The 12,830-nt window shown below is 44.3% G+C and overlaps 1 protein-coding gene across 3 annotated transcripts in view; it reads right to left on the reverse strand.

The window, feature by feature from the left end:
* Nucleotides 1-12,830, reverse strand: part of SH3PXD2B (SH3 and PX domains 2B) — a 342,591-nt gene that overhangs the window by 42,752 nt on the left and 287,009 nt on the right. For 2 of the 3 annotated variants that reach the window (XM_086931584.1, XM_086931583.1), the window contains 3 exons: nt 12,376-12,510; nt 11,553-11,657; nt 8,464-8,581 (listed from right to left, as the gene is read on the reverse strand). In XM_086931584.1, coding sequence (XP_086787710.1) covers nt 8,464-8,581; nt 11,553-11,657; nt 12,376-12,510 — 358 coding nt within the window. Of the gene's footprint in view, nt 1-8,463; nt 8,582-11,070; nt 11,155-11,552; nt 11,658-12,375; nt 12,511-12,830 lie in introns of all 3 variants that reach the window. The other variant, XM_086931585.1, reaches the window with a different exon arrangement.

The following is a 12,830-nucleotide window of genomic DNA, read 5'->3' on the forward strand; positions in this document are numbered from 1 at the left end:
GCACCCGAACTGGGACGGGCCATTAACACCTCCCTTATGTCAGGCATCTTCCCAGATGACTGGAAATGGGCAGAGGTTAAACCCCTCCTTATGAAGCTGACGGCCGACCCAACGGGCCTGAAAAACTATGGGCCCATCTCTCTTTTCCCTTTCGCGGCAAAAGTCACCGAGCGACTTGTGAACGCCCACCTGACAACCTTCATCGAAGATAACTCTATCCTAGACGTCTCCCAGTCTGGATTCCACAGAAACCACAGTACAGAGACCGCTCTCCTCCCCGCCACGGACGACATCCGTTTGCTACTCGACCAGGGACACACCTCAGCCTTCATCCTCCTAGACCTCTCAGCAGCCTTCAACACTGTTTAGCATCGCACCCTTGCAGCCAGGCTTCACGACCCAGGGATACAAGGAACCGCCATCGACTGGATCCGATCCTTTCTCTCCGGCAGAACCCAGAGGATCAGACTCCCTCCCTTCCTCTCCGAGCCCACCAATATCAACTGCGGAGTTCCCCAAGGCTCTTCTCTCAGCCTCACGGTCTTCAACGTCTACATGCCCCCCCCCCCCCGCCGCCATCGTCCGCCGGCAAGGGCTCAGCATTGTATCCTACGCCGATGACAGCCAGCTCATTCTCTCCCTCACAAAGAATCCTGAAGACAACTGACTCTGCTTCCAGGAAGGAATGAAGAACATGGCTACCTGGATGAAAGACAGCTGCTTGAAGCTCAACTCCGAGAAGACTGGCAGTCCTCATCCTCGGATCCTGCACCTCCGCCTGGGACAACACCTGGTGGCCCTCCGCCCTTGGGAATTCACCCACTCTCATTGACCACGCAGGCAACCTCAGCATCATCCTCAACTCCTCTCTCTCCATGAACCGCCAGATCAATGCCGTCGCCTCCACCAGCTTCAACTGCCTAATGCACAGACTGTCAGCGGAATGCCACATCACGAACAAATGACCCAACACCTGTGAGACCTCCACAGGCTCCCCGTCGAGAAAAGGGTCACCTTCCAACTCCTCGCCCATGCCTACAAATCCCTCTACAACATCGGACCCAAATACCTCAATGAGAGAGTATCCTTCCATGTGCCAAAGAGGAACCTCCGCTCCGTCGATCTCGCACTGGCAGAGGTCCCCCACAACTGCAGAAACAGTACGGGTGGGAGAGCTACCCATAAACATCAGACGCTCGCCAACCCTGCACACCTTCAGGAAGGTCCTCAAGACGTGGTTCTTCGACTGAGCCAGAGCTGTCCCCCACCCATAGCGCCTTGAGACTCTCACGGGTGAGTAGTGCACTTTATAAACCCCAGATTGATTGATTGAGCATTTGGGCACCACAGAGTCAATGCACATCCCTTTTGAGAGGAAATTGAGACTCTGCCAATTGAGCAAATACATGGATTGAAATCTTCACCAAGCCCTGGCAGGATAGATAGGATCCGCTTCCGCAAAGTGCTAGTCTTGCCCCTGGACTCGGCTTTTAGGCCCCGGAATGGAGGAATACCCATTCAGTTTATTCCTAAAGGAAACACTCAATCTTCAAACTCTTACTACAGTCAATTTCATATCACACCAATATTCCCAGCAACATCTCGCAACTAGAAATCATCCACTACAGCCATTTGTCTCATTCGCAATTCAGGCAAGGCAAATTTTCACATCAAATGCAGATTCAAATTTTAATAATTTAAAGGAATGCAAGACAAACTAAATACTCTTACCTGCCAGGTGCGCATTTAATATACACCAGAAGAGCTTCTTCATAACAAGGTCTGCACACTTATGTTGACTCCATGGTACATACGCTCCAAAGCATCTACATGGTGGCGATACAGTCATTTAACATCACAGACTAAGGTTGCCACCCATTCAGCAACTCCAGATCCCATAAAGAATGTGCAATTACAAAATTATAATAATAGTAAGAAAATAAAAACCAGGAAAATTGGTCACAGGTTCAGGCTAAATGACATCAGATTTTAAGCCCCACAATATTTCTTGACAACATTGATGTCTTTTCACATATGAATGGGGTTATGCTGAATAACAGCAGCCAAGCAAGTAAACAAGACTGAAAATAATCTCCAAAGTGATGCAAAGCACAGCCGATTAACACAGGTAGTTGGCCGAAGAGTCCCAGAATAAATGCGACCAAAGACAGTTACTTCCGCTCTTACACACAAACCACAAGCAATTCAGAATTGGGCATGCCTTTCTAAGGGATAACCTTGACATTACAGGCGTATTGGTTGAAGCTGTGGATGAGGGTGGAATGAACTGCACTGGTTTCTGTTCGACCATCTCCACAAGCAAGTCAGACAGAAGAATTACTACTTATTTTAAGAGTTTCAGGATATGGCAGTATCTCTTCAGCCCAGTAAACGAGAAAGAGGACCTTAAGTCTTTAATTTAGGCGGCAGGGTTGCAGTTGACAAACTTAGGTTGTCATCCAATTTCTCTGGCAGTATCGGGCAAGAAGCTACCAAGGGAAATTACTTTGGAAAATGGTTATTGGTAATCATATTGAAATATCTTCGTAAAACTATACATATTACAAACAATACATGGCATCACACTAGTTCTGGCTATCTGGGATTTTTAGAGTAAACAAGGGCGTATTCAGTGAATTAATTGTGACAGTTTACAAAATTGTAGTCAATTGTACGGCGGTCCAAAATTATCATCTAATTTAACGGTAAAGCGCTCACCAAGTTTTATTCGTAACCGCTGCGTTAAGGACACATTTCACGCTGATGGCTATTAACCATACACTGTATAATACATAATGATTTTAAAGGGTATTTCCTGCTGAATGTGGTTTGAGCCATGATTTTGAATGTTTTAGTCGGCCTTGACTGGATGGAAGTTTCTAAATAACGTCTAGTCTCCTTGACAGGAATTGAACTGAAGTCTCAGAATTAGCAGGAATGCTGCAAAACTTAACAAAGAGGTTTTGAGAGCTCATTGCATTGCTACAAATTGCCTTAACCTGCCAGTAATGACTAACATTGGCCCAATTCCAATGCAGCCTTTAGCTTGGCTGACACACTGGGCGAATGTGGCACACCACTCAGAAGGCTCTGCGTAACATTCACCAAATTGTACCCCTTACCTCGAGATAACCAACATGATAATGTATTTGCTTGAGATGCCGGATATAGCCTAAACGGTCTAAGATTGAGAGTGTTTTACAAAGGACGTCCCCGGTGTCATGGTAAAAATGGCTTGCTGGTAGCCACAACAAGTTCCTGGTCAGTGTTTTGAATATGGTACCCACACCGCACAAGGTGATGCAACATTTGCCTTGCCATCCACAACCCAGAGTGACCCCTTTGCTCCACCTGACACAAACAGGAAACGTTATTGGGCAACAAAGCATTAGGGCACGAGGTTGTTTTCTAATAGGAGTATTGCGAAAAAGGCACAGAAGTTTAAAAATATTGTTTTTCCTAGCTGTGTTTGTACCCAGTGTTGGCTGGCAGAAAACCCACTGTGGTGCCTCCATAGCCAAAGGATTGGGCAGAGCCTGGGTCTCTCTCTAGGCTCCACTATTCGAGGACATTCCTCTGCCCAACCCGGATATTTCAGCTGCTCCCTTTAAGCTGCAAGATGAAACAAGCTCTTGACCTGTAAAAATAATTTTACAGCATTAAAGCATTCTAGATTCGCATGTGCATCATCACACAATCTTCTGGCTTGCATCAGTAAAGCATCATGAAACTTAGATGATCTTGACCTTAAATCCAAAATGCACCTTTGCCACTGCAACTTTTCTAACCCTTAAAGTACATGAAAGGTATGCAACACTATTTCTTTTGTTTTGCGTTCCACGAATAAAGAAGGCATTTCTATAGCTTAACGGACCACCCTTGCGATAAAAACCTCAAGCGAGAAGGCACATCAAATCAGCAGATGAGCGTGATGCACTGTCCGACCTTTTATAGCTCTAAGACTGCATAATGTGGTATTCCCAATTCAGAGAGGTATCTTCAAAGCCAGCTGCTTGCATAAATTGTTATGCACCTGCTCAAAAGATGGTGCAATACATTTTATGAGCACCATATTTAGATCCCACACTGCACAGGGTTAATACAATTGAGCCCCACCAGAAAAAAATGGATTACCAGGGATATGAAGAGCAAAGGAGAGTCCTTGACATTCAATGTAGCTGATAATACTACCAGGTGAACCCTAACCAATGAACAGTAATATCACACATCACGAGTGTGGATATGAAGCCCAACTGTCTAAAGCGTAACACTGAAAAGACTGAAATCGTAATCCTCGAAAAGAGAACTTCACAATGGAACTCCACCTGGGGGAAAACAGAGCTAGGACTGACACCCATCCCCATCACGCATGCCAAGAACCTCGGGATCGTAATCGACAGCAAACTCGGTATGACCGCCCAAGTCACTGACGTCATTGCATAATGCTTCAATACTTTGAAGACGTAGAGGAAGAGTTTCAAATGGCTCCCAATCAGCACCCGGAAAACAGTCACACATGCCCTGGTCACAAGTAAGCTGGACTACATGAACACTCTTTTCCAGGACCACCCAAAAACTCACCAGAAGGCTGCAGACCATCCAGAATCGCTCTCAACCTCCCATGCCGCACTCACATCACACCACAACTGAAGGAGATCCACTGGCTCCCCATACACAAACAAGCACAATTCAAACTCCTCACCCACACTTTCAAGGCACTATAAAACACTGGCCCAGCATACCTCAAAAACCACACCTGTTTTTTTCACAAACCTTTCAGACAACGCTTGTTCGGACACCTACATTCACACATCCCTCGCATACGGAAACCAGATCCAGCAGTCGATACTTCTACATCGGCCCTAAAGCATGGAATGACATGCACATAAGATCCTCCTCCTCACTTCTTCTATTCTGCAAGAAGCTGAAGATCTGGCTTTAATAGCACTGCCACTAGGTCCTAGGTTTGTCTAGACTCACACCTGTTCAACGTCAAGATACCCTCCCGCGTGACAGTGCGCTCTACAAACCTATATCACATACCATACCATAATATAACAAGCCGGGTGCCATCTGCCTTTGGAGTAACTAGGCTTCAACAAGTTCTAGTTTGGTGAGTGGTAGCTTCATGCACGTGGGTTTCTCGCCTCCAGAAGAATGTTAATGAATCTTCGTGAGATTTCTACATTCAAATACTAAAGTTTCAGGATCCAGGCTGCAAAGTGCAGTGACTTGGGGCATGGATGTCAGATTACACCCTGGCACATCATCAAAAGAGGTGTGTTGATGGCAACTTCATGTAGCATGAATAAGTCAATTTCATAAGTTAGAAGAGCACATCAACACAAACCATGTTTATGCAAATAAACTGAAAGTGACGTGGGCCATTGTGTATTTTGTGGCTACTTGCAGAAAGAGGGAGAGTGGGAGAAAAGCATGCACAAACGTCCTTTAACAAATGGCCAGAGATCATTCCTCTTAACCCCAGCCACAAATGCCTTGAGGGGTAATTTGGACATGTTTTATTTTAGACTACAGCAAAAATCAATCTTTCTGCAGAAGGCCACACGCTGGAAAAATATCAGGGATGATGGCTTAGTCGAATCCTCATTTTTCCAAAGTTCCTTCTGGGTGTGCCTGTTGATTTGTACAGTCAGGGGACGTGTGAGATGGCTAAGTGGGTACTGGTTCAGTCTGACACTGTGTTTACCAAATCCATGAATGTTCTGCCTATTGATAAATTCTGTGGTGTCCACCAGCCCACATCCTACCAGTCTACCAATGCTTGGATCCACTGACTGTGGAGCAGGATCTGAAGTGGTTTCACCTGAAGTCACGCATTAGGTCAAGGCAAAAAATAAGGCTGTTTGCAACAATTGAATCCCTGTGTCACTATCAGAAAGTGAGGATTCCTAAAAAGGAACTGTGTTATGAAAAGAAGTGTGTATCTCAAACAACAAGAGTCATTATCGTTTTAAGTGTCAAAATCTGCCTCCAAAGAAATCACAAACAATGAGCAAGACACAAACAACTTTTACATATTTGCTGCAACGACAATGTCCAACGTTAAAGGAATGTGTGCACACGTAGGACTTTGCATCATAGCTGGGGTTCCACAGCCGAAAAGCATTTCATGAAAATTAATGGTGCGGAATGGATTCCAAAGCTGGAAGGAGCTACTAGGAAGAACTTCATGCCAACCACTTAAAGACAATATTTCATGCACCTTGGATTCATGAAGGCAAACATTTAGGCACCCTTCACATTGACTGTTGACAAGAAGTCATCCTCTTCGAATAGACTGAAGTTGAGCTCCATCTTTATCTTGATTTTGAAAGTGCAAATGAAGTGAATAATAAAGAGCTAGAATGTGGCCCAGTGTACCATATCAAGTCTACCAAACATACCCCAGGCCACTTTCACGTGTGAGCACTTTATGTGCACCAACTTCCCACAATGCCTTGACCTCTTCCAGCAGAAGAAGTATTTGATCCAACTTTGTGAAAGTCTGATGTGATGTGCGTTTCCTGTCATGAATTTGGTGCAGTACCTATAACCGGCCCTCTGAAGCATCCGCTTGTCTAAGGGCATGCGGTGCCATCACTGAAGAAATACCTAAGCCTGCCCTGACATAAGCGGTATGGTCGAATGGAGTGTTGGGAGTGTGTTAGGAAAAATAAAAACATCTTGTGGCCTCATCACCTCACCTTCCCTCAAAACAACTGTTTTTGGAATCGGATTTGCTTATGCTTGAAAGCTGAGTCTTTTGGATGGCGGCTACTCCTGTAGGTAGCAGTAATACGATTGTGAGCAATGCCTTCAATTCAATTGATATCCGCAGGGTAAAGCTAGGGTGGGACCAGTTCACTCTCCAAGGACATACCAGCCTTGTCAACAGTTTCCATCCTGCAAAGCTGCTGCTGCTTTCTTATGGTCATCTGAAAATACCCAGTACAATCTCCTCCATCGATTCTCACCATCAGTGGTCATAGCGTAGTAGCATAGCAATAGAATGGACAATTTAGGATTGAATTTCCACTGAGCCCTTTACTTTCCTGCCTATTGTATAACTGATCTTTCTCTCCTTGGCCAGAGATGGGCCATTGCTGATGTAGGCGTTCAATACTTTCTTATAAAATGGGGCATCACACAGAATATGCCATAAGTGTGGCCATGTGGGACAGTCTACATTTTGCTCTGACCTATGCCACTGCTACTTTAATGGCAGCGGCGGTCTGAAATATGTTTATATGCTGTTGAAGCACTTAAGAAAGCATTGGCAAAAAAGGGATGTGTGTGCTGCAGATGGGTGAGAGGTTCTAGAAGGAAACAAGTCTGTTTTTTTGTTTTCCATATGAAGGAGCCGCCCTCTCTGGGACTCTATGATGATATCCAAGCTTTCCTGGGGGGCAAGCGCAAAAGAGGTAAGATTGAGTACCCCCCCCCCCAAAGAAAAAAGATGGCCTTACTTACATTTTGGTGAAGCAGGAGAACCGTAGTAATACAGCTTTGCTCATTAACTTGGGAAGAGGATGTAGCCTTATGGCTAGAGCGGTAGACCTCGAAGCTGGGGACCCGGGTTCGAGTCTCGCCAACGACGCTCAACATCCTGTGATTCTGGGCAAATCACTTAATCTCCCCGTGCCTAACAAAAATGAATGTGTCCTTCTGTAACTAAGCTGGTGCTCATGTAAAGCCCTTTGATACCCGATGTCTCGAATCTAGTTCGTGCTATATAAAACTAAAAAAAAATCCCAGTCATTATTTTCACATTAAAACACTGCTGCATTTAGTTATCCAAACCACCCATTGCTAAACAAACTCCAATCACTGTTTTTACAGTTTTGCTGGTACCAGTGCTTTGAATCTGATGGCAAAAGGTCTAAAAACGCCATCTAAAGTAGGGGCATTGTGGTTTTGATAAATGTCATCATAAGTAAGGCTAAGCAAAATTGTATTTACACTTGCAAAAGTTCACAAAATGTACTCAATTTCACATCATTGTTGCATGCAAGAGACTGACTTGCGCAGAAAATTCTTGTTGAGAGACATTTTATGCTCGAGTCAGTCTCCTGCCAGTGTCTTGCAAGATATTTTTACACAAGGTGAGCATTTAGGTAATAATAAATGAAATTTAAAAAAAGTCACACGAGATGCTGACAAAATGTATTGTGCTCTTGAAGCGTAACTTCATTATATTTTCATAAATGTTATAATAATAAGATACAGTGACTCTGCCCAAAGCTTGTGCCTAAAACATAAATCCGCTACATTCACGCGTGCTTTTCTGGGGAAGCCACTAGTTGATGTAACAGTGCCGAGCTCGTAAATTCAGAATATAGTCACTATGCACAATTCTACGTTTTCGCACGTCATTAAAGCAATGCAACGCTGCATCAGTAAATTTTCTTGCCATTGCTGTTGCAATTCATTATTCGGTTGGTTCAAGGATGAAGGAGTTACCTGATTTTCCACCAGCCTTCTAGGTTTTTCTGGACCACCTCCACCATAGCGCCCTTCTCCAGTGTGATCTCGTCTGGGTCCCTGGCAGCATATGGGTAGATCACGCCATACTTCTCCTCTGTTAACAAACACAGGCAAGGTCATCACATATTTCTGCATGAATCGACTGACACATGTGGGAGACACCACACTTCTGAATGCTAAGAGGTGCTGATCACGACAAGCTGACCCTATTTGTCTTGCACCGAAAGCAAAGGGGACTCGCCATTAGCTGCACACTGGATATGTCACTTTACCACAAAACCACACTGCATATAACACTTCTGCAGTCACACCATTACAGCAAACACAAGATGGAGCCAATGAAGAACTCTGTAAACAGTGGAAGAGAAAATGATTTGCAGCAGTTGGCAGAGGGCAACCTTCTAACCTGCAGAAATATGCAAATTGCTTCATGTACACTGTGATGAGCTTTTTTCTAAGCAACCCTTAATTCTAGCAATACCGGGGAAGACCAGGTTAGAACTCTTATCCACATCTATGTTTTTAAGCCAAAAATGTCTGAATTAAAACCATTAAGAGAACTAGCCAAAACCAGAACATAGTGATGGGCTTGTTTTGGAATATTGTTTCAAATTTTCTGCTATCTATTTCTCTATTCTGAATCACACTGGGAAGGGAAAACATAAAAACACATAACAGAATAGAGCATAAAACAGTTTGATTTTCCCATACAATACAAAATGTGGCCATATTGGTCTATACCTAAAAGAGAGGGGAGTACGATGGAAGGGCCATTGCGAAATCCCCCCCGTTGATTGAACACAGATGTTTAAGAGCACCCCCACACCCTGGCATTAGCAAAACTGAACTAAACAATACTGTGAGCTGCTTTGAGACCATACCCCACTAAAGAAAAACTGGGAACCAACTGCTGCTGTGGCAAAAACCTCTATGGCCACTGACTATTCCCTCTGTCAGCCATCCCTGGGGGGCTCCCTGCGTTTATCTACGGGGTCTTCATGCCTTTCTCGCCTTTCCGACCACGTCCAACCTGGGAAGGGGGGCTGTGTCCAGTCTCCCCATCTCTTTTCTTTCAAGGGGCACTTTCTCTTATTTATAATGACAGAGGCTACTTTCACCAAACTCAAAAAAATCAATGTATTGACCTTGGATGGATGGAAGGCTACAACGCTTTTACTGGAATTGAAACTGTGACCAGTGGGTTAGGTTACACTTACATTTATAGTGCAGATGGTCATCTCACTGAGGCAACATGCCAAATTTTCTTCAGCATTACCTCCCAGCCTAAAACCATGGCCCCTGTCCAAAATGCATATGTTCCTCTAAAAAGGTCAACATTTTGCCGCCTATCGCTCTATCATGCATGCTCCCCCTCTTCTCCTAATGTCCCAGTCATGCTTGTGTATCTATAAAACACTCCTCACAAGAATCACTGCACTGAACATGCAGCATTCAGCCAAGTCACACCTGAACCAATTTTACTATTTTTCGGTACCTATATAGGACTAATGGGACAAAATAGAGACATTTAATGTGATCATCTTGAAAGAATGAATAATCAAATACCTTAAAAGGGCAGGTTACAGGATCAATAGTAGGATGGTTTAATTTAACAAGGGAATACGAATAGTGGACAAATCTAATTGAAATATTTGGCTACCAGGGAGAAGGCACAAACCAGGCCAATGGATGTAATCAATTTACACCTCATTGAAGCTGTACTCCAAGAAATGGTGAACAAGCTGGGTGGGCCTTGCTGATAAATTGGGCAAGTGTTCAAAGTAGGTTCAATGCAGCTAGGTGCCAAATCCTCACAGACGGCACACACCTTCACAGAAGTAGCACAGGATTGCTGGTGAGACGCAAAAGCCCAACCAGGGAAAGAAAGTAAGAGGTTTTATGTTTGAGGACATTAAAGAACACCCAATATGTATAAACGGAAAATTGGATGAATGAAAGCTCTGGATGCCTCAAACTAGAGCAGGGTTTCTTGTTCAGGATGTACAATCTGTACTGTTGGATTTAGTTCAGAGACGCCATTGGGAAATAGAGCCCAGTTCCAGGGATGCATCAGACAACCGAAATGGCACAATTAAAAATACAGGGCCTTTTTTGTGAGGTTCAATAACAGGAAGAAAAGGTTGACTGGGGAGTGAGGTCCTCACATTCCCCTGGCACCGAGCTAAATACAAGGGATTAATTTTAGTCCCCAGTATTCCGTACATCGAAACACTCAAGCTTGATTTGCAAAAGACAATTGTTGACTTGTCTCCAAGTGCATTTGTGGGTAATTGTTTCTAGGCTGCTTAGAACAGGAGGAGGGCTTTTGAGGTTTTTTTTAGGAGTTATCAGTTATCAAATTATATGAGAGCAATCTTTTTATACTGTGGGTTCTAGTACCAACTGGGGATGTTGATCACGTGCTAGGAATGAAAGTCAGGCAAATATGTACAGATAGAGGATGAACTATACATGTGGTGGGCAGGTAGGCAGGCAGGCACACAAGCACAGAGCATACACAGGCAGGCTAAAGCCCAAGACAGCAGCCAGAACCACCATGCAAAGCAAGGTAAGACTATCCACCTGGACCCCATCCGCTGGTGTACAGGTCACCCAAAGTCCGCCGGCGACCCACATGCCGGGGCAGGGACCAGTACCTCCACGGGACTGGTAGCATGTTGGGAAAGAGAAGTCAAAAAGTAAAGAGTAAGAGGCACAGCATATCACCAACGAGGACAAGGAAAGCAACCGCAACACGGACTGATGAAAACTGCTGAGAATACAGAGGGAAGATTGGAAGAGTAATGGAAGAGTGAAGAGTAAAATGTAGATAAGAAATTGAAGACATGGAAGGATATAGAATGTCGAAAAACAATCTATCATTAAGGGAGGCATATGAAGGTTATTGTAGATTTACTGTTCTAGTGCCACATCAACTTACATTTTGGAACTGATTTGAGTGCAGGTCAATATAAAAATATTATATTTTGGTACTAAGGAGTAAGCTTACTCCTACGTCTGCACAAATAGATCACGGAATAGGCAAAATCCTTATGCGCTCTTACCTTCCTCTGGCTGCATGGCAAACTCATCTGGTGCACCATCTTGCGCCTCAAGACACGTGGCAGGCACCCAGCCCTGCTCATCGGAGGTACTCACAAACCACCAACCTGAGGAAAGAAGTCAACAAGTGAGCACAGATTCTTTAAGGATTTTGAAGCGAGAGATCAATATCTCTGAGTCTGGAATCAGTAGTTAGCTTTCATCAATTAATTCTTCAATGGCGGCTTTAGATAGAGTGATAGATGGAGTATGAGGATATGGGTATTCAGAGTTGCCAAAAACTGTTTTTTTCTTGGCTTGCTTACTGAGTCACAGTTAGTTCTTCTCTGATAGCCCCAGCATATCTAAGAATGTAAGCCTGGCTAAAGTGTGCATGAGAGAAAAAGAAATTTGTTTATTTACCCTCAAATGGTAGCCGTGCTCCCTAAATGAAGAATGTGTCCTCATCCACTCAAATCTTGGACACAGCCATTGAATACTTATTCAATCCCCAGATACACCTTCATAGGTGCCTAAGCCAGAGATACTCTGGGAGTGCGTATATTCTTAGGGAACGTACCAATCTACGAGGATGCAACTGCCACCCATGTGACAGATCATACAAGCCCATGCAGACTCGACAGAGGGAAGAGGGCATCTTTTGGGCCATGTGCGCTCAGGACCTGAGACGAGTTAATTGAGCTGGAGAAACCGACACTAGTGCACACCTTGACTCGCAAGGAGATGCAATACTGGATTTCAGGGTACATGAGCACCAGAGCTGATATACATATTACTCAGGCATAATCAAATCCCCCCACAGTTCAGATCTTTTTTGTTTCTCACCAGACTCATTCTTCTCGATGATGTCCACGAGCTGTCCCACACGTAGATTTATTTCGGAGCTCTCCTGCTTCTCGTAGGCAGCTACTGCGACGTACTGATCAAGGACCAAGGCATCGGAAGAAGCAAAGTCACCACCTGGATATAGATAGACAGATTGCCCCAAAGCTGATGTCAGTTAGTGGCAGGCAAGCAACGCACCCACCTGTCCCCTCTTTAACACCCCATCAACTACAGACACAAAGTCACCTCTTTCCCAGTGGCTAAAGCAAGCCGACAGCCGACACCAAGGGAAGTGAGTCTGAATGGGGGACCTCAGAAAATCGCAGAAGGAAAGGCGAAAAAAGTGAGATTAAATTACCATGTGAAATTATTCACTCACTGCAACTCAAGCTCCTGTGCTAATTGACAATGGAAATGAACATGTTATTTTATAATGGATTCATAAAGTACAGACT

The sequence above is a fragment of the Lissotriton vulgaris genome, chromosome 7 (genome assembly GCF_964263255.1).
Source record: "Lissotriton vulgaris chromosome 7, aLisVul1.2, whole genome shotgun sequence".
In the NCBI taxonomy this organism is placed as follows: Eukaryota; Metazoa; Chordata; class Amphibia; order Caudata; family Salamandridae; genus Lissotriton; species Lissotriton vulgaris.